The sequence below is a fragment of the Drosophila sulfurigaster genome, chromosome 2R, assembly GCF_023558435.1.
Source record: "Drosophila sulfurigaster albostrigata strain 15112-1811.04 chromosome 2R, ASM2355843v2, whole genome shotgun sequence".
Classification (NCBI taxonomy): Eukaryota; Metazoa; Arthropoda; class Insecta; order Diptera; family Drosophilidae; genus Drosophila; species Drosophila sulfurigaster.
In genome coordinates this window covers 35,726,091-35,748,270 of record NC_084882.1, presented here as the reverse complement: position 1 = coordinate 35,748,270, position 22,180 = coordinate 35,726,091, and the positions used below count along the sequence as shown (strand labels likewise).

At 43.1% G+C, this 22,180-nt stretch overlaps 3 protein-coding genes across 3 annotated transcripts in view; all 3 read left to right on the top strand.

Moving 5' to 3' along the window:
* The first annotated feature begins 97 nt into the window (after window positions 1–97).
* LOC133837727 (eukaryotic translation initiation factor 3 subunit A) lies at window positions 98–4,319 on the top strand. The gene is given in 5 exon segments (XM_062268586.1): window positions 98–287; window positions 465–676; window positions 678–1,550; window positions 1,609–3,925; window positions 3,988–4,319. Coding segments are annotated over 5 exon segments (3,501 nt in total). The 5' UTR covers window positions 98–238; the 3' UTR covers window positions 4,038–4,319.
* Window positions 4,320–5,060: 741 nt separating this feature from the next.
* Window positions 5,061–12,678, top strand: LOC133837729 (serine-rich adhesin for platelets). Its single transcript, XM_062268588.1, has 7 exons — window positions 5,061–5,400; window positions 7,565–7,685; window positions 7,746–7,854; window positions 7,916–8,791; window positions 8,872–10,796; window positions 10,872–11,017; window positions 11,098–12,678. Exons 2-7 carry the CDS (start codon window positions 7,588–7,590, stop codon window positions 11,301–11,303), a joined length of 3,360 nt encoding a protein of 1,119 aa, XP_062124572.1. The 5' UTR covers window positions 5,061–5,400; window positions 7,565–7,587; the 3' UTR covers window positions 11,304–12,678.
* Window positions 12,679–19,605: 6,927 nt separating this feature from the next.
* LOC133837363 (serine/threonine-protein kinase 32A) overlaps window positions 19,606–22,180 on the top strand; it is a 33,932-nt gene continuing 31,357 nt past the window's right edge. Inside the window, exon 1 of the mRNA XM_062268098.1 lies at window positions 19,606–19,702. The gene's annotated coding sequence lies outside the window, so the exon portion shown is untranslated. The remainder of the gene's footprint in view (window positions 19,703–22,180) is intronic.

Sequence of the window (22,180 nt, the reverse complement as noted above, 5' to 3'; positions counted from 1 at the left end):
TGCATAGTGTAACCAGCCGACCAATAATTCGTTTGCAACGCGAAAAAGTATATTTTGTAATTGCACTTACGGTCACACTGTAATCGACACGGCCTTTCGCATTAATTTCTGAGGCGCACACGTAGGCGAGCCGAAGATTTTAATAAATTTTCAGCTACAGCAAGCTTCAAAGCTGCACAAGCAAAGTGAAAAAAACATAAGTTAAGTGGCCCGTGCATAAAATTGTTATCAAGTGAAAATGGCGCGTTACACACAACGTCCGGAAAATGCTCTTAAACGAGCTAATGGTGAGTGGGTGAAAAATTTTCTTTCCATGCGGCTACGAATGAGCTGGTCAAAGTGAAATGTCAAAAATGCCACTCACCCGTTTCGCAGTGCGTATTGTTGCCGCGCATTGTGAATGACCAATTGGAACTCGTTTACCCTTTCATCAACCCCCACCCCCCCTTTGTGATGTTTTGCAGAATTCATTGAGGTGGGAAAACCACTGCGTGCCTTGGACACGTTGCAAGAGGTGTTCAGGAACAAGCGTTGGAACTATGCCTACTCCGAGACGGTCATTGAGCCCCTCATGTTCAAGTACTTGTACTTGTGCGTGGAGCTCAAGAAGTCCCACATTGCCAAGGAGGGTCTCTTCCAGTACCGCAACATGTTCCAGCTGGTGAATGTGAACTCCCCTGGAGAATGTAATTCGAGGCTATCTGAAGATGGCCGAGGAGCACACCGAGGCAGCTCAAGCTCAATCCTCAGCGGCCGTTGCTGTGCTCGAGTTGGACGATTTGGACAACATTGCCACCCCTGAGAGCATTTTGATGAGCGCTGTGTGCGGTGAGGATGCACAGGATCGTTCGGATCGTACTATTCTGTTGCCCTGGGTGAAGTTCCTCTGGGAATCCTATTGCCAGTGCTTGGAGCTGCTGCGTGTAAATACGCACTGCGAGGCCCTGTATCATGATATTGCTCGCATGGCCTTCCAATTCTGCTTGAAGTATAATCGCAAGAGCGAGTTCCGTCGCCTGTGCGACAAGCTGCGTAAGCATCTCGAGGATATCTGCAAGAGCAGCAACCAAACCACTGGCGTGTCCATCAACAAAGTGGAGACTCAGCAGATGTGCCTGGATACTAGGCTATACCTGCTTGACTCGGCCATACAGATGGAGTTGTGGCAGGAGGCCTACAAAGCCATTGAGGACATTCATGGTCTGATGGCCATGTCCAAGAAGACACCGGTGCCCAAAACTATGGCCAACTACTACCAGAAGCTGGCTATGGTCTTTAGCAAGGCTGGCAATCAGCTCTTCCATGCTGCCGCCTTATTGAAGCTGTTCCAGTTGACGCGCGAGCTCAAGAAGAACTTGACCAAGGATGATTTGCAGCGCATGGCAGCTCACGTGCTGCTCGCTACTCTCTCGATTCCGCTGCCATCGGCTCATCCGGAATTCGATCGCTTCATTGAGGCGGACAAGAGTCCACTGGAGAAGGCACAAAAACTGGCCGTCTTGCTGGGTCTGCCCCAGCCACCAACCCGTGTCTCGCTCATACGCGAAGTTGTAAGTGTTGCATCAATAATTGATCAATTTACCTGTGCTAATCCCTTTTTTCCCCCAGGTGCGCTTGAATGTGCCCAATCTGGTGTCGGACGAGTTCCGCAACTTGTACAACTGGTTGGAGGTTGACTTCAACCCGTTGAACCTCTGCAAGCGCATTCAGTCCATTGTGGACACCATTGAGAGCGGTGAGACCGAGAACACCCTGCTTGCTCCCTACATCCAGCCTCTGAAGGATGTGACCATCATGCGCTTGATTCGCCAAATCTCGCAGGTGTACGAGAGCATCGAGTTCAAGCGTTTGCTTGAGCTGGCGCCTTTCTGCAAACTCTTCGAATTGGAGAAGTTGCTGGTGGAGTCGGTGCGTCACAATGACATGCAGATTCGCATCGATCATCAGCGCAACAGCATCTTCTTTGGCACCGATCTGACCGAAAGTCAACGCGAGTATCGTCCCGACGGACCCGCTCTGCAATCGATGCCCTCGGAGCAGATTCGCTCGCAGCTCGTCAACATGTCGACAGTGCTGACGCGTGCTGTGTCTATTGTTTATCCGAATCGGGAGCGTGATCAGCGCGCCAAGCTGCGCACTCAGATGGTGCATCATTATCATGAGATCAAGGATCGCGAGCATCAACGCATTCTGCAGCGCCAGAAAATCATTGAGGATCGCAAGGAGTTCATTGAGAAGCAGAACAACGCCCGCGAAGAAGAGGAGGCACGTCGCCACGAGGAGGAATCTCGCAAGGCGAAGTTGGCCGAGCAGAAGCGCCTCGAGCAGGAGCAGGAGGAGCGCGAACGCAAGCGCCACGAGAACGAGATCCAGGCTATCAAGGAGAAGAGTCTCAAGGAGAAGGTGCAGCAAATCTCGCAGACGGCGCACGGCAAGAAGATGCTGTCCAAGCTCGACGAAGAGGGCATCAAGAAGCTCGATGCCGAGCAAATCGCAATGCGCGAGAGCGAAGAGTTGCAGCGTGAGCGCAAGGAGCTGCAGTCCAAGCTCAAGTCGCAGGAGAAGAAGATCGATTACTTCGAGCGTGCCAAGCGTCAAGAGGAGATTCCGCTCTTCGAGAAGTATCTGGCTGAGAAACATGCTAAGGATAAGGAGTTCTGGGAGGCCACCGAACAAACTCGTATCGAGACGGCTATTTCCGATCGCAAGGATGCTGTGCTGCAGCAAGATCGTCTGAAGCGCATGTATCCCGATCGCGATGAGTTCCTCGAAGCTCTCAAGAAGGAGCGTGCTTCGCTCTATGTCGAGAAGTTGAAGAAGTTTGACATTGCGCTTGCTGAGGAGCGCAAGAAGCGTTTGGCCGATCGCGTTGTTCGTCGTCGCGAGGAACGCCGCTTGGCCTTTTTGCGTGCCAAGGAAGAGGAGCGTTTCCGCAAGGAGGAAGAGATTCGTCACGCTCGCGAAGCCGAAGAGCGTGCAGCAGCCGAGGCTCGTCGCCTGGAACGCGAAGCCGAGGATGAGAAACGTCGTCAGCAGTACGAGAAACAACGTGCCAAGGAGGAGGAAGCCGAACGCAAGATTCAAGAGGATCGCGAGCGTCTGGCTCGTGAGGTTGCCGTCGAGCGTGAGCGCAGCGAAAAGGAACGCGATACTTGGCGTCCACGTGGCGATCGTGGTGAGCGTCCAGCAGCTGCCGCCGGTGGTGCCGGTGAATGGCGTCGCAATGCTCCACCAAGCGACCGCAACGAGCGTAATGACCGTAACGATCGTGATCGTAACGACCGCAATGATCGCAACGATCGTAACGACCGCAATGATCGTGATCGCGGAGAGCGCAATGATCGCATTGACCGCAACGATCGCGACCGTAATGATCGTGACCGTGGCGAGCGTAAGGATAACGAAGGTGGCGCCGATTCCTCGTGGCGTGTGCGTCGCGAGCCCGACTCTCAACGCGGAGGCGGCCCTGATCGTGGCGAGCGCGGTGGTGCTCCAGCTGGTGGACGTGATGACAAGTGGCGTCGCGGTGGTGACCGTGATCGTGGTGGTGACCGCGACCGTGAGCGTGGTGATCGTGACCGCGAGCGTGGTGATCGCCTCGGTGGTGATCGTGACCGCGATCGTGACTCGTTCCGCCGTAACGATGGACCACGCCGTGACGACCGCGATGATCGCGGTGGATTCCGTCGTAATGATGATCAAGCTCGTGACACAGGCAGCAACTGGCGCGATGCTCCCCGCCAAAGCGATCGTGACAACCGTGACAATCGTCGCCCAGCTGGAGGCGAGCGTCGTGATGGACGCGACAATCGCGGTGCTGGCGCTGGACCCAAGGAAGGAGGCGGTGGTGGCGGCAACTGGCGCACTGCTCCCTCGCCACGTGACGAGAAACCTGCTCCCAAGCGCGAACAGCCCCAGGACAAGGGTGAGTGTCCAAAAATATATATATTCTCATACATTTACTTATGATTATCTTTATTTTTACAGAAAACAAGGCCGGCGATGATGGTGAATGGACTAGCGTTAAGCGGCGTTAAATATTTATCTCTCTTCCGCATTGTCTAATATATACAACACAGCAAATGTAACCGTACCCTCTTTTTTATATATACAACAAATAATATACATAATGTATTGTACTTGATCCGAAATATGTGCTAATCCCGCTCGCTCTAATGTAATATGCTTGGCAACATTTTTACAAATTGATCACAATTACAAAATATAATAATCAACTAGCCTACCTTCGCCTCGGTTTGCTAGAGTTGGATGCATAAATAAAGTACATACAAATAAAATGTTTATCAAAAATAGTAAATTGACCAGTTGGCTTTAATTGAAATTGCAAAACACCTTAGAAGTTGACACATTGTTGAATTTTGAAAGTTGCGCCACCGGTTCTCTGCTTAGTACTCTGTTAAATTCACTGTTAACGGACAAAAGTATGGTAATGGTATATACCGAATCGCATCGGTAAATTAACGTATATATTGTAAAATCGGTCACATCGCTTAACTTCGATTAAAATCGAATTGGTGAGAAAATCGATTTTTGCCTTCGCAGCGCGCAAAGATAATATTTAATATACACTTTGTACCAAATTTAAAAAAAAAAAAAAAACAAATTTTTGACATTTTTCGACTTTTACTACCAACCAAACATTGCCGTTACTTTATTCTCGATTTAGGTTTTAAGCCGCAAAGTGGCATTTCTGTTAAAGAAAATCTCAGCGGTAGGCGGAGATCCGAATGGAATGTGAAATTTATTTTTTTTCGCGTTTTTTCAAATATTGTGCAACCCCCAGGACAGTGTAACCGTTCAGCAATGCAAGATTTTAGTGTTTCGGTATATCTTATAACGTGCAGTTTCTGGTCACACCCCCACAAAAATTTAACTTTAAACAAAACTTACTTCAAAATAAAAAATAATTTTGTCAGATAAAATTAATAACGAATTTATACTGTCACTTGTCCGCAAAAAAGAGAATCGATTTGCCTATCGATTTTGTTATCGATAACTCACCGCCCTCTGCCAGCGCTGCGATAATAGTAAATAAGTTTCGTTCCCCGCGGTCGTGCGTCCGTTCGCTCGCGTCCACGTGAACACAACATCATTCAGCAATGTGATTCATTAATTATTAGATAAAAATCGTATTAAATCCGTGTGGTGGTTGCCGAGAGTCCAATTAAAATCCCAAAACCAAAATAAACAATCCAAACGTGGTCGTCTTGTAACATTTAAATATTTTAAAACTGTGCGTTGGCGTTGTAGACGCGGCGCTCAACATGTGAGGTTAAAGCAGACAAACAGACGACTGCAACAACTGTTAATAACTAATTCGAGCAGTGACTAAAGTAATAAACAATTAAAGCCGAGTGTAGAGCAGAGTGCTCTTTTAAGGTAATGCCCTTTCTTTTGTAAATCAAAAAATTACACTTCAAAGAAAGACAAGTGCTCCTCCCGCCCGTCTACAAGTGCGTTGATACACGAGCTGTGCACAAAAAAAATTCGCACGAAACCCTATGCGAAGTCGCCGTCGCCTTTGAATTTATCAAGAAAATGGCTTTCTAAACAAAAACCTGTGTGTGAGTGTGTGTACGTGTGTGAAATGTGATAGTAGACTTTATTAAAAAGAAATGAAAAAAGAGGAGATTGTTATTTAGCATTAGCACACACACACACATGTATAACAAAAAGCACATGGTGCGGCGGCGGCACAAACACACACGTGGTCGCCTTGTCGGTGTTTGGTGCGTGCGTGAGTGTTTGTGTGCGTGTGTGTTTGCATGTGAGTGTGCGCAAGCATGGCTGTCTGTGTATTTATAAGTGTGTTTGTTGTTATTGTTTTGTGCGATGACGATTTGTTTAAAAAAAAAAGTGATGCCTAAAAAAAATACCCAACAATTTTGTTTAAGCATTTAACTCAACAAACAGTATAAACCATTTAGCATTTCGATTGTTTGGCAACTAGCGGCATGCCGCATGGCGAATAAGAAAAACAACAGCATGTTGCTGCCTGCGTGAAGAGAAAAAAACGTGCCACGCTGGTTTTTGCCGTTCCCTTTTGTGCGACCATTCGGCGGTGCACTTTTAGCGTTGCCAACTTGTTGACTGCTGCGCGCCACTTTGCAAAGTTATCGATTTTTAAATTCGCTGCACGTGGATATTCAAATTCTGAATTTTAAATAGTACAATTTGTGAGATATAGATTAATAATTATTCCAATTAAATCGCGTATATAATTTAATGGTATTTGCTGGGTCGCTTGACACGCCGCTGACGACGTGGTTCCAACATTTCGTGCTTGGCGTGCATTTGCTGCAATATATCCTCGCGATGCTGTTCCAAATGTTCTAGCTGCGGTTCCACTGCGTCAGCCACGCCAGGCATCAGCACCCTGCAACGTCGGATGAGCACGTTGTGACCCTCTTCTAACTCGGCAAGCTGCACGGCTAACTCATCTCTGGTGCCAGTTAGCACAAAGTATCCGGTGTTGCCGATCACCTTGACGGGCGCTGAGGGGGTCTTCAACTGCTGCATGGCATTGAGAAAGTTTTTCCTGCTCGTGGTCATTTCATGAGGCGCTTTAACTGCAACCTCGTGTGTTTCATTAACTTTGTTCTTGTTCTTAGGTTCTGACAAAGAAGATTTGATGATGGGTTTGGTTGGTAAAGCGTGACATAGCGCAGTTCCTTTTCCCAAAGTGAGCGGTTTCGCTTTTTGTCTTAACATATGGCGAGCCAGTCGCTTCGCCTTCTTCTCCAGCAACTGCAAAATGTGGCGTCTAGTTCCCAATGATGGCAGCAATTTGCACTCCTCGTTCTCCACATTGCTTGCTCGATACTTGGACCTGTTGCCACTCTTTGCCTTTTTGCTTGGCAAGAAGTAACTCAAGATCACTTTGCAGAACTCACATTTGCATGGTGATCCTTTGTTTTCGGATCCTTCGAGTGCCTTTCTGATGGTCCCGTCCAGACTGTTGTCGGTTGACGATGTCGATTCATTGACCACTGTTGTGTCGGTCGCCTTGGACAATCTCTGAATTCTCGTAATTGTAGCAGCTGCTTTGCGTGTCATCGATTTGCTTAATGAGCTGCTTTGCTCCTTTAGTAGTTCTGGCGGTGGCGGTGTTTGTGTCTTTGACTTGTTGACATTTCCAGCCTCGTTCAGATCGTTGATAATATTGTGAGCCCTTGTTGGGCCCTCGGTCTCCACAACATCAACAATTTGATGCTTTGGCTTCGTCACAAGTTGCTCTGTAATGCTCTGATGGTTATTGTTCGATGGCCAGCCAGCAAGGGGCATCGACGATACATTATTGCTCTCTAGAATGCTTTCTTCCTGCGTTTGACGCTTGGCTTCGGCCGCTTTGCGCTGACGTCGAGTTATGACCTTTCTGGGAGGCATTATTTCCTCTATAAAATTTCGAAATGTGCTTTGACTGGGCTTTGAAAATGCACAAAACTAGTTTTCAGGCTATATTAAATGTTCAACGAAAACTCATGGCCGCCTGAGATTGCAAAACAATTGTGTTTAACAGTGTATTCTTCTTTTTCTTTAACAGATTGATTGCACAAACTAATTGTAATGGATTCACGTATGCTGAATGTGTTTCACGAGGATCCCTTCGAGGGTAACTTTGTCAAGTATGATCCAGAACCGAATTTCTGGTCCGCCAATGATGAGTAAGTTTAGTTTTTTCCTAACACACATTGACCACTCTTATTGAGACTTCTCTCTTATAGTTTGCAGCTCACTGACACGCTGAATGGCATTTTGCCCATTGCGCCCACAGATGAATCGCTGCTTGGTCAAAAGGAGTCCGATGAGCAGCTGCAAAACAACAAGAACTTGGTAAGATCGAAAGCCCTCAAACTGATTTATAATAGTTACTAATTACTGCTTTTATTTGCAGCTCATCTACAGCGACTTTGTCGATCAGCATTTGAGCGACGATGCGAATGTGCTGAATGGTCAGGTTTACAGACACATCTCGGGCAGCGAGGTTGAGGCTGCCTACGAGCAACAGCGTCAGCTGAGCGCATTGATTAACTCCGATGATGATGATGAGGATGACGAAGAAGATGTGGCTGGCGATGAAGTGCAGAGCCAGTGCAGCAATTCAACATTTCGCACACGCACTGACAGCTCCTCGATTGGCGATTACGAATCGCACTCGAGCGACTACGATGACGATGTGCCCGATGAGCCGATGAGTTCCTTAGGTGATGCTGGACATCTGCTGACGGCAGATATGTTTGCCTTGCAGGATGAGCGCAAGAATCGCACGTTGAGCACGAATACAATTGGCTCAGATGCCGATGCCCTGGGACTGAACATCGATGTGAACAACTTTGATTTGGCCGACTTTATCACAAAGGATGATTTCGCCGACAATCTCAGCTCACTGCGCGCGAAGCAGGCTGTGAAAACGATGGAGCAAAGCCCAGCACCCATCGCAGCAGTGGCTCCAGTTGCTGCTGTCCCATTACCAATTGCAGCGCCAGTCAAAGCAAAGGCGGCAACAACACCAGCTGTGAAAGCGGTCACAGCGCTGCCAAAGCCTGTGATTATCTCGTCGAAGAGTCGTGACTCTGATTACGACTCGGATTCCATCATTGATGTGGAGACTGTCGATGTCATCGATGTGGATGAATCGTTGTGGGTGGCCAAACAACAAACGGCGGGCGAAGCTGTTGTTCCCGCTGACGATTTGTGCTATGTGGACAATGTGAAGGCCGATCCATCGTGGAGTCCCAAGCAGCCGAAACAGCGGATTGTCTCTGCCGAGGTGAGTATCAAGTGCTGGGCAGCCAACCAAAACACACATTGAAGCATGTAACTCATTCTTCAACTGGTGTCTTCACATAGCACAAGGCGGCGTCAAGTCAAACGGCAGCCAAGACAGCTCCAGTTGCAGCCGTGGCAGCAGAAGTGGCACCAACAGCAGCAGCAGCTAGTGCAGCCAGTGCAGCGAAGCCAAAGACCAGCAACAACATTTGCCTGGTGCCCAACAAGAAGCAGTGCGATTTTCTCAAGCGCAAGGTGGGCGGCAAGGCAGCTGTCAGCACAGCGACGAGCGGCAAGTCGAAGGCAGCGGCCAAGAAGGCGCAAGAGGCTAACCACAAGAGCGCAGCTGCTTGCAAGCAGCTCATCAGCACTGGACTCGGTCTAGGAGGCAAGAATCTTGCTCTGCTGAAGCATGAACGCGATGCGGCTGTTGCGTTGTTGCCCACTGCGGAAGTTGCAGCGTCTCCAACGCCTGTGTCGGTGCCTGCGCCTAAGCGTAAGCTGAATCTGGAAGAGTACAAGCAGCGCAAGAGTGGCGGCGGAGTTGCAGCCACATCCGCAAGACAGCAGACACCCGTGCCTGCCAAGCAGCCCAAGCTGGAGGCAAGCAAGGTGGCGGTGGTGGCGCCGCCAATGCCGGTGCAGAAGACGCAACCATCGCCGCAAAAGGCAGCCATCTGCAGCATTGTGAACAGTCTGAAGAGCCCGACGAGTCAGGCAGCAGCTCCGCCCACCGATCCCATAACGGTGGCCAAAAACAAAGTGCTACGCATGCTGGAGATGAAGCGTGCGCAGCAGCTGAAGATTATCGATTCGCGGGTGTCGGCGAAGGTGCCGCGCGTGACAAAGTTGCCGCCGCTTAAGGATATTGTTAAGGACACGTACTGCATGGAGACTGAGCCAGAGCCGGAGACGCAGGCAGCAGCTGCTGCGAATAGCAAACTGCATGCTGACTACGAGGAGATCATCATTGTGTCGGCCAGCTGCAACACAGACATTACGATACCGCCGCATCAGGCGAGCGTGGCACTCAGGGACAACAAGACAACGACGCCCTCGTCACGCTCACTGCTCAAGTCTTCGGTGTTGCTGTACAACATGTCGCACAGCAGCGAGGCGGGCAAGGATATGACAAACTCCTTGATTGCCAGCATACAGAGCGAGGTTGTGAGACAAACGAATTGCGTGGCTCTGGCCGCAACATCAGCAGCAGGAGCAGAGGCAACAACGGGAGCAGCGACAGCGACGCAGGCGGATAAGAATGCACAGCATGGCGAGGATAAGGTCATCATGCATCTGGCCAAGAATCGTGTGCGGAAACGCATGGTCTCCATGGGCACTCAGACAGATCTGCAACCCGAATTTCCGCTCCTCACGTTGCCCACAGCGCGTCAGTCGCGTGAACGCACGCGTCGCAGTTATCGCAAGCGTCGCGTCGATGGCTCGAATGGCAGCTCGAGTGGCTCCTCAACCTCGTCCTCGAGCAGCAGCATGGCCTCGTATCGCTCTCGCTCCAATTCCAACTCAACAGAGCGACTGCGCCACTCGGATGCGACTGCCGCATGCAGCGTAGGAGGAAGCATCAATGGCGGTGGTTATTCATCGCGTAGCACACGGCGTCATCGCAGCTCGGTGAGTTCCTCATCCTACTCGGAGTCGGGCAAGTACGAACGGCAGCAGCGACAACGTCGCACCAGCTACAACAAACGCCGCTCGAAAAATCTAACGCGCGACAATTGTTCCACCTCGGGATCTGAGTTTAGCGATCGCGAGCGCAGTCGCAGTCCGTTGCGACGCTCGCGTTCGCCAACTGTCAACAACAGCAGCAACAGCAACAACAATCGACGTGGTTACGTGGACCGCAATGTGTCGCAACCAGCGGTGGAGGAACGTCGCATTGTCTACGTGGGACGCATTGAACAGGAGACCACAAAGGAGATGCTGCGTCGCAAATTTCTGCCCTACGGCAGCATCAAACAGATAACGATACACTACAAGGAGAATGGGTAAGTTGACAGCAAGCAACCGTGATTGTAGCAGAGAAAGTGAATTAAAGTTCAATTTAAATGTCTCCTTCGCAGCATGAAGTATGGCTTTGTGACCTTTGAACGTGCGCAGGACGCATTCACAGCCATCGACACAAGCCCTCGGGATGCGCAAATCAACATGTATGACATTAGTTTCGGGGGCAGACGCGCCTTCTGTCGCGCATCGTACGCCGACTTGGGTGAGTTGTTGCTGTTAACCACTAAATTGATTTAAGAAATTTAATTTAATTTCTCTCTCGCTCTCTTGTAAATTTTGCAGACAATGCCGGCATCAATAATTACCATTCGTACGTGTTTCCCAAGGCAGCGCCGGCTGCTGCGCCGCAGGAGGATTCATTTGAGGCGCTGTTGCTGAAAGTTAAAGCGAAACTGAATGCAGGCAAGCCTGGAGCAGCAGCGGGAGAAGAAGCAGCTCCATCAACAACAACAGTTGCTGGAGACAACAGCAACAACGGTCAAATTTGACATCTTTACTGCAGTCAGCTTATCGCTGTATTTCAATATTTATGATTTGCCAACTGAATTTTGAGTTTATACCAAGAATCGCAACACTTTTTTTATACGTAGCACATAAATAGACATTTAGACCATGAAGTTTCTACCCGTACAACCGAAAGCCTGATTATCTTTTTATATAACGTTTTTCATAATTTATTACCTATTAACTATACAAAATAGTTGACAATAGAATCGCATCCAACAAAAATCCCAAAAATCATCGACAAGCAGCGAATTGAATTAACAAAACCCAAACAAACACATAGAGATACTAAATAGAAATACAAAACAAAACAAAACAAAAAAAGAAAACATTTATGGAAATTAACAAATGAAATTGTGATAAACGCGTAATGCATACAAAGTCATTGATAATTGCATGTAAGTAAGAACGTCACGAAGAAGTTGTAAGAATTGTAAAAACAAAAGCAAAGAGAAAAAAGGAAACGTTGATGCAACACTGAACACTGAAGTTTATAGCCATAACGTAACAACCGAAGCAGAAGCAGAGGCAGAGACAGCTACATAGACAAAAACAAAAACAGACAAATAGCAACAAATTAAATACTACTTACTACTGTGTAACACAAGTATGAATGAATTAATGAATTAATCCATGCACCATCTATAGGAAATATATGATGATTATATATATGGAAAGTAGCGTGTACTGTATCAGAGCTATTTCATGTATTATCTGTATAGTGTACTATATAGAAAGAGGGCAAAGGCACGCGCATGCTGCATGCGACGGTCACAAATTAAACTGTTGATAACTAAACTTTGATATTAGTTTGTAAAATGTACGTACATAATGTAATCTTAATTTACTGCATATGGTTTTTTTATTGTAAAGCAATCAATCCACCAATCTATCAACCAATCAATCAATCAATCAACCAACCATCAATTAGGCATCGCGTTTAATTATCAAAATTGTAAAACAATAGCGACTTCCCATTCATTTTCAATATATAACTTAGTTTTTACTTGCTTTATGTACTTTTCAAAAATTTAAGGGGAGCTTAAGAATACATTTCTAAATACTACTTACTATCGTATATAAATTAGATTGAATCCTTCCTCAGCCTTATGCCATTTAATACATTAAATGCTCCCTTTGTTTATTTAGTTAATTGCTAAAAAGAAAAAAAAACTCCCTAAATGCAAAAGCAATTTTTGTTAAACATTAAGCAAAACTCTTAAAAAAAAAAGTTGAGAAGCAACTATTTTCATATTATAACATAGCCTGATAGCTATGGCTATGCAATTGTTTTAAGTTTTTGTACTGCTCTTTGAATAATTTAATAAATGCGCTAGTTTCAGCAAATTGAAATAAAAACTTTTCGACTTTTATTTGTGAATAGGTTAAACAATGTCGACGACATCCATGAAACATGATAATATTTTGCTATTTAACTTGTATAAATTCCAAACACGTTTCTCTTTGGACGTTGTCGTGGGCCTGTTGCTTATTCTTATGCAAATATTCGCAACGTTTTTATACCCGATACCCAATAGGGTAGGAGGGTATTACAAGTTTGTGCCTTTATGAAAGAAACAGGCATCTCCGACCTTATAAAGTATAAATATTTTAAATTGTTTCTACTTGCTTTGGCTGACAATCTGGTATATCGATATGCTTTCGATTGAGTATTTTGCGGTATATTTTGGTATAGTTGGCTAATAAGGTATATTTTTACTCAATATAATATGAATATAGCTTCGGTATAGTTTTTGCGGTATACTCTGGTATATATTTTTTACTCTATGCTATATTTTTTAGTATCTTACCAAATATAGCCTTTGATATAATGTGGTATTTTTTGGTATTGAACTGTGGTATATTTTGAACGTAGTAAAATATCGATATACCAAATATAGCCTTTTATGTATATTTTATATATTTTATACTATGGTTTTATGATGATAGTTTGGTATATTTTCAGAATTTTTGGTATTTCACTCAAAATGCGTAGCGGGTATCTCAGAGTCGAGCACACTCCGCTGTGGCTTTCTTACTTGTTCGTATCTCTTACTTTATTATTCTCTCTTTTACCCTATCGCCAACGACACGAAGAAGTTTTGTTTAAAATTTTAAACAAATTGGCAAAGTGAATATCAATTTTGTGGATATTTAAAAGAACAGTGGAAAAAGAAATATAAATATTATATTCATTTAACGATCGATCGAAGAAAAGAACTATAAATATTTGATGTGCTTTAATGGGAAATATGGAGTTAATCAATCTTTGGAGCTGTTCGTTTACGGCGACAACTTGGACATATTGAATTGATTTCTTCGAATTAAATACATATGAAATATTACGTATACGCATGCACACCCACACACACACACTCAAGCACACTCATATTTGATGTTATTTGTTAGATGTTATGGTCGTAGTTTACTTGCGGTCTGCTCTTCTCCTTGACTGGTCACCTGCTGTGGGCTATTTGGCGATTTGTGACGCTCTTTGCTGAATGCCGTGTGCTGTGTGCAGCAATGTGGCATGTGGCATATATGCAGTGTGGCAGCGTGGTGGCATGTTGCGTGGCCGGCGAACAGAGCTTTGCTTTTCGCATGAAAAAGCAAATCGTTTACCTTCCGTTGAATGAGGACACATGCATAAGGAGTACGCTTGGCTTTGCCGCTAGCTTTGGCCTTTCAACGAATTTCCTGCGAGGGACTTTAAAGAGAAATGCAGCTCACGGTGGAAAGGAAAGGAAAGACTTTAATACTCGCAACCGTAATGTGAGCAACATAAATATTAATATACTCATCTCAAGTTCTCCGTTCAGAGATATGATTGCTCTAGATATTTATAACGAGATTTTGCTTTGAAGTCGCAATGAGTTTTGCGCTTCTACTCGGTTGATTTTAAAATGGCTTTTCCACACAATGCCATAAATATTTATATTCACAATCAATGGCAGAAGAGGATGTTCTGTGTGTGTGTGTGTCAAAGTGCATTAACTTGGCTAATGCGAGAAATTTCCAGCATTAATTTCATTAGAAGAATTTGCGTTCTATAGATAGAAGCTGATTATATTGATACGACGACGCAATAATATTATAGATACTTTTCTCTAGCGCAATAGCAAACGGCAGCAGCAGCAACAGCACTTTAGATCTTTCATTCAATTTGCTGAGACGACAGCGGAGATGCCTTGAGATTCATTCACATTCGCATTCAGGTTCGCATTCGCATTCGCATTACAAACAGAAAGCAATGAGCGAATGGAGGGGAGCGTGGGCTGGGGAGTTGGATTGAAAGTCGAGTCGGTCTCAGCCAAAATCGATAAAAAAATCATATTCAGTCGACCAAAAGATACATCAACAGAATGCCAAATGCTCCTGGCGCCAGCTTCTGCGTCGCCCATTTGCATATTTAATTTGCGATGTCAAAGAAATCGCAGCGTTTAGTCCCTAGACTAAATTATGGCACCAGCTCAGAGCGCAGAGCGCAGAGCAATCAGAGCACAGGTGAATTCCAGTAACAATACTTTAATTAAAATTAATTTCACAGCTAAATCGCCATGAGTTGTGCCGTCTTCCTTCGAGAATGCTCATGTGAGCGTTCCTTGAACTCGACTCGACTCGACACCGAGTGGCATTGGCAACGACAACGGCAATGACAACGGCAGCCAGCGAAGTGCACAAGATGTGACTTCATCGTCATGCTCATCCACATGCCTCCATCGCTGGCAATTGTTGTCGCTTTTCAACCTCAACCTCAACGTCAGACCCCATTCTCAACCTCAACCTCATATCATGATGTTGCTGTCTCTCGTGTGCATGTTGCTTTCCTTTGTCTTTGTGGCGCAAATAGCTAATGAATGAATTGAGAGCAGCTGCGATTTTACTTGACTTTCACAGTTGACAGTTCACTGCGTTTCTCCACGTGCATATTAAGTTCATTTGGCGCAACCGAAATTTAAAAGCGAGTTCTCATAGAAATAGCGCTCAAAAGTATGCTACAATAAAGTTGTAGCTGATTGCCGTGGAATGTTAGGTTATGTTAGATTTGTTTTATTACTATATAAGTATAGAAGACATCTTTGTTTGTTATGTTGGTTTATTTTAAATTAATTTTACTACTATATTAATTTAATATAAGTCTTATCGCTAATGTTAGTCTATTTTCTAAGCGTAAAAGCAACTTCGTAGAAGCAGCGCTGAAAAGTATGCTACACTAATGTTAGGTTATGTTCGTTTCGCTTTACTAGTATATAAATATAGAAGTCATCTTTGTTAGCTATGTTAGTTTACTAGTACATTCATGTTACTACTATATTAGTATAATAGACATCTTCTATTTACGCAGACAACAAAATAAGGGAAAGACGCATCAAAGTATTATCATATTGAGCCGGTTTCTACCTTTGACTAAACATCAAAGGCTTAAGCATCTCAGCTGTAATGATGTCGCCCGGTTGCCGCTGATTGGCCTCACAATGCTTCCGCTCTATGCAAAGCCACTCACACACTTACATACAAATGCATGGCTTGAAAAGCACAGTGGCCAATAACGTATACGACATGTCAGCCTAGCAGTCGTTAGGCACGGCTTCCACAGACAGCTGCTCTTTTTATGTGTGTGTTTGTGTGTGTGCAGGGGAGGATGGCTTTGTAAGCTCTTTTTCGTCAGCGGATTGCTTTTGATATGTCCTGTCAGTGGCTGTGGTGAGAGCGTTCATGTATCGTGTGTTATTATTGTCAGCTTTTAAGCACGCCCAGTCAACAAATAACGCAGCAACACACAAAACGAAATGCTTCAGAGTCAACAAAGGACCGCCAAAAAAAAACGTTGAGGAGTGCGCGACTAAAAAACACGCTGTATTTTGATGAGTAACTGCTTCGATTTGTGAGTGTGCTCGACTCTGAGATATCCACTACGCATAAAAACATACCAAATTATTATTAAAACAAATATTAAAACCCTGCGGTACTATTCCTAAAAGCATACCAAATTAATATACCAAAAATACTAAGATATATCGAAGGCTATATTTGGTATTTGGATATACCATAGAGTAAAACATGTAAAATATATATTAAGAAAATACCAAAACAACATACAAAAATACTAAAATATACCGAATACTATATTTGGTATATAAATATACTATTACGTTAAAATATACCATAGAGTAAAACATGTAAAATATATTTTAAAAATATACCGCACTACCATACAAAATATTATAAATATACCAAATACTTTATTTGGTATATGGATTTACTATTATGTTCAAAATATACCATATAGCAAAACATATACAGTATATTCTAACACATTCCAAATTAACATACCAAAAAATTAATAAAATCTACCAAAGTATAATATACTATTACGTTCAAAATATACCATAAACTTTAAAATATACCTTATAGTTATATATAGAGCAGATTGTCAACCAAATCAACTAAGAATCGACTACTGCAGCCACTTTTTACCTTATCATTATATGGTTTTAAATATGGTTTTAATCTAAAAGTGTACCAAATTAATATACCAAAAAATACTAGTATATCAATATACTATTACGTTCAAAACTTACAAATAGAGAGCCAAATAAATGATGATCGCAACCAAATTTGTATAAATTCTAACATTTAAGCATACCTTCTATTGTTTACTTCTTTTTAAAGGGGTATCCAAAGGTAGCCAATGTTGATTATGAACGCCATGATGATGATGACAGTAGATTACACAACACAGACAATTCAGGTTAAAGGCTTCGATATGCGGATGAGGGAGGAGGGAGAAAAAACCTTTTTGGCTTGCCATTAAATAGGGCGTGTCGACTTTAACGCTATTTGCCTCGATTACAACTAATGACAGAGCGCGTCAATTATCAAAACAAATAATCAGGCAGACGTGGGTGTCTTCGACAGTGTCAGTTGATGTGCAACACGTGGCATGCCTCCTGCTCAACTCTATTATGCTCTTCTTCACTCGGCAAATGTTGACAGCAAATCGCAACTCACATGTGTGTTTCGCACGCTCGCTGAAAGTGTCACATTTTAATGTACAATGTGATATTTTCCATTGTGCCATGGAAAATGTCACTCGCAATGCTTGCACACACACAATGGCCACGGCAAAACAAGTTAATTGCATGCGCACACAATGTATTTTAAGCAATGCAAACAAACATTCAATTCCATTCTTCATTCTTCGTTCTCCATTTCCATACGCCCCGTTGGCTCAGTGCCAACGCAATTGATTGAGTTTGCTGCACGTTAAATTCGCATTTGCATGCTGATTACTTTAAACACTACTCGAATTACTCGAAGCACGCACTCAAACTCAAACTGCATTTAAGTCTTCCTCGAACAATAGAATTATCTCGAGCTCACACAAAGCTCCAGGATTTGCATTCATGTGGAGCAAACATTGTTCTAAATATACACAAAATTCCAGTTCACATTTAAGCAAGTCTTCAAACACACAAAATGGACATCAATAAATAGCATTGCTCAGTTTCCATTATTTGTATGATTTATAAGCTTATATTTGGAACAAATAAAGGCATCAAAATTGAGAAAATGCGTTGCACAATGCAAAATGCAATTAAACAAGTTTCTCATTTAGTTTCTTAATGCCACACGCAATTTTCTTAATAAAACTAGCTTTATTTTATGGCACAAAAAATAGGAAAACTATAAAAGACTTTTTGAAATATGTAACTTAAGAAAGTGTGTCACAATTAAATTTAAATTTAATTCATTAAATTCAACAAAAACTGCTGCAAAATGTTTACTAAAAAGTGAAGAATTTACAAAATATCTAACTTGGTAAATAGTTCGAGTTGTAACTATTTCTAAGATATTAAATTCAACAAAAAACTACTGAAAAAATATGGAATAAAAAGAAGAGAATATGTGAAAGATCTAATTTGGAAAATTTTCTCATAATTAAATTGAATTTAAATTCTAAATTAAATTAATTTTATGCTTTTTGAATTAAGAATTATTAATTTTGCACTTGCATTTCTAACTTAGAAAATAGTCTTGCAATTAAATTTAAAACTGCTGTAAAATATAAATAATTTGAAGAGCATTAAAATGTCAGCAAATTCAACAAATGTCAGTTACTTCTTGAATTATGAATTTTTTATTGCGCACTTTCGTTTCTCACAATTAAATTAAATTTACAAAATTCGTCAGAAAGTTGCTGCAAAATATAGAAAACTTTAAATTTATTGTGGCTTGTTGAATGTTGAATTATTCATTTTGCACTTTCGTTTCTAACTAAGCAAAATAGTCGCACAATTAAATTGAATTTAGTTTACAAAATTCGTCATAAAGTTGCTGTGAACATATTCAAATTAAATAATATCAAAATGCTAGTAAAATATTGTTTGTAACTTTTTGAATTATGAATTATTCACTTTGCACTTTCATTTTAGACAATTAAATTGAATTTAATTTAAGCTTAAAGAGTATCAAAATGCCAGCAAAATATTTGATGCTACTTCTTGAATTATGAATTATGCACTTTCGTTTTGATTATATATTTAACCCTTGTCGACTAGCAGCATTAATAATTGATCGATGTGTTGGCCAATTAGATGGCAGCGAGTGAGCAACAGTTATTTTCCGGTGATGTTGATGCTGCCTCACAACACGGCAAACAAAGCACAAAAGTGGGCCAAACAAATGAATGAAAGTGCAACTTTCAAAAGCGCTGCAAGCAGAAGCCTTTTCTTATTCCTCAAAGGAGGGCGAAGGTTACAAAAAAAAAACGAAAAAAGAAAAAACTTGGTCATGCTGTAGGCAGTTAAGAGTTTTCGCGGAACCGTTAAGAGTTACATAAAGCAATCAGAGATGAACTGCTGCTCATTGTTCATTCACAGAATTCCTCTCCCCTCTTCAAGCAACCCCTTGTCTCCATCTCAAATTGAAAGCCGCTCTTTGAGGCTTCAAAGCCTGCCAATGCGCCTGCGCTTCACTTCGAGAGAGAGCTGAAAGAATTTGGCCAGCAAAAGCGGCAGCGTGTTAAGTGAATGTTGTCAGTGCGCTTCTGGCCATTCATCGTTGTGGTCCTCGCAGTTGCTGCGTCGGGTTAAGTACTCCAAACACACACTGTTCTCAAAAGACGTCGCGAGTGAAGGAGTGTGAATAAGTGAACGAGTGAGTGAGTGTGTCAGTCAGTTAGTCAGTTAGTCAGTCAGACACTGGCGCCAGCCAGCAATGTGCAAATAAATATCACTTACACACATAAACAAGAGGAGCAAGGAAGAAAGGAAGCAGCCAGCGAGCAAGGACTTAAGACATGCTCACACAATCGAGCATCGACTGGCGCCGCATTGCATGTTAAAAAGGACTTCAATCCACAGCCGGACTTCAAGTGCGCGTATGTATCTCAGCATTCAGTATCTCCTTTATACTGAGTCCTCATTTCTTTGTGCAAATACCGAGTCTATTGGCCACTCTCTCTCTGTGGCTCAGCTCCATTTGCATTGGAGCTGAACATGTGTGTGCGTGTGGACCAAAGTTTTAAAGCATTCTGCCATGTGCCGCAATTCAATTAACGTCCCGTCCCCTCCCCTCCCTCTGCTGTATGTGGCGGCGGCAATCACTCAAAAAAGTGTTGAAAACCTGCCTTCATCATCTGGGGGACTTTCAGTGCGAACTAATTGAATTTGGCCATGCAGAAAAGGCGCTCAAAGAAATGAAATAATGATTTATGCAGATGCCGGAGGCGTTGCCACGCCCCTCCCCTCCTCTTAACAACAACAACAAAATACCAAACAAAAAAGAAACCACTCGTAAGACAAAGAACAATGAATGAGAGCATGGAGCAGCACCTGATTTAATACCCTAGTTAAGATATATAGAAGGCGGAAGCGTCAAGAAAACACACACAGAAGCGTAATCTGCTAAGAGCAGAGAGCAAAGAGAATTAAAGACACAATTTCAATTGAAGTGAAGTGGAATTTGTGCTGCAGTTTGCAACTTTCATGTGTGTGTGTGTGCGGCAACACGTATACGCCGCGTGAGCTGAGCGAATTTCAAAAAGCGCTTCACATTAATCACGTTACACGCATTAAAAGTTAGTCTAATGCCAAGCAAAAGTTGCCATGTTTAACTATGCTCAAAAAAAACGAACATAAAAGCGAAGCCACCACAAATCACACGCAATCAGCTCCAAGCTGAGAGCTGAGAGAAATGATATACCCGATATACCTTATTTTATGCTGTGTGTGAGTGCGTGGTATAAAAAGGTTCTAACTAAGTGTACACACGTCTTTTGATTAATGGACGCCATTAGTTTAAGCTGCCGGCAAGTTTCGCCAGCAAAAAAATAAAAATGAAATAGAAAGAGCAGCTAGAGGGGAAGGAGGGGAAAGTGTAGTTCGGGCGTTGGCGAAATCTGAAGCAAACACGGCATAAAACTCATTTCCCGTCATGCAAATCGAATACTTCGGCTTCGGCTGCGGTTTCGTTTGCTCTTTTGCTCCTTTAAAACAGGATATTATTTCATGCTTTTTTCGTCTCTCTAGTTCGCCTCTCCTTCGGCTGGAAATTAGCATTTAATGCAGATCTTGTTTTTGGTCAAATGTTGCTTTGAAGTTAGCCAGCAAAAAAAAAAAATGATGCCATGTTTTTGACAGTTTAATTATCAAGCCAAAGCATGCTTTCCCTCTCTCTCTCTCTCTCTCTCTCTCTTTTCTTTCTATGCCACACTTTATGGCTGCCCTTTGTTGCCAGTCAAAAACTCAAAAGCTAAACAAACATAAACAAGTCGAAAGGTAGCTTTGTGTCAAAGCCTAGAGCTAGGCAAATAGTGTGTTCAGGACACGCTCTTGACAAACAGTTGCAAAATTGCAGCGGACGAAGACAATTGGTCAGTTTTCACTTTCGTTGTCGCTGTCGCTTTCACTTTTGACGAGTTCAACTGCCAATTTAAGCTGCTTCTGTTGCCGCGGCACGTGACTCGGCCCAAAAAAACAAGCTACAGTCGAGTGTGCTCGACTTTGAGATACCTGGTTTACATTTTGAATAAAAGCAAAACATCAAAGTATTCATTTGAAAATATATTAAATGGATATACCGCAAAAGTACTAAAAATAAATCATGGTTACATTTGGTATATCCGAAAAGATACCAAAGAATACTAAAATATATCAAGGGCTATATTTGGTATATTGATATAGTCTTAAATTCAAAATACACCATTTTGCACTAGCGGCTATAATACCAATGGCTATAATTGGTATATTGATACTCCATGGTATATTTTGTACTCCAGAATATACCAGATTATCAGTCAAAGCATCAAAATTCCAATTACAATACTCGTAATTTGTTTCTTAACTGCGTTCGACAATTTTTGCCCCATCGCAATCTAATTTTCAGGAATCTTAAACACTATTGATGTCTGTACAAATGCTGTCTAAAAACGAAATTTATCTATATCTCTTATAGTCTCTGAGATCTAGGTGTTCATACGGACGGACAGACAGACATACAGATGGACAGACAGACGGACATACAGATGGACAGACAGACGGACAGACAGACGGACAGACAGACGGACAGACAGACGGACAGACAGACATACAGACGGACAGACAGACGGACAGACGTCTCTACTGTTAACGCTGATCAAGGACACATATTCTTAAAGTGGCGAAGATGCCGCCTTCTGCATGTTACATACATTCTCTGTAGGCACAAAGTTGTCATACCCTTCCATCCCTAAGTATAGCGGGTATAAAGAGAAGAACGCTTCGTTTTATGCCTCATATATATGCTTATTGAATTTGCAATGAAACATAGAAACGAGGGGAGAACTCGATTTGTTGATAGCGCACGTTGAAGTGTTGTT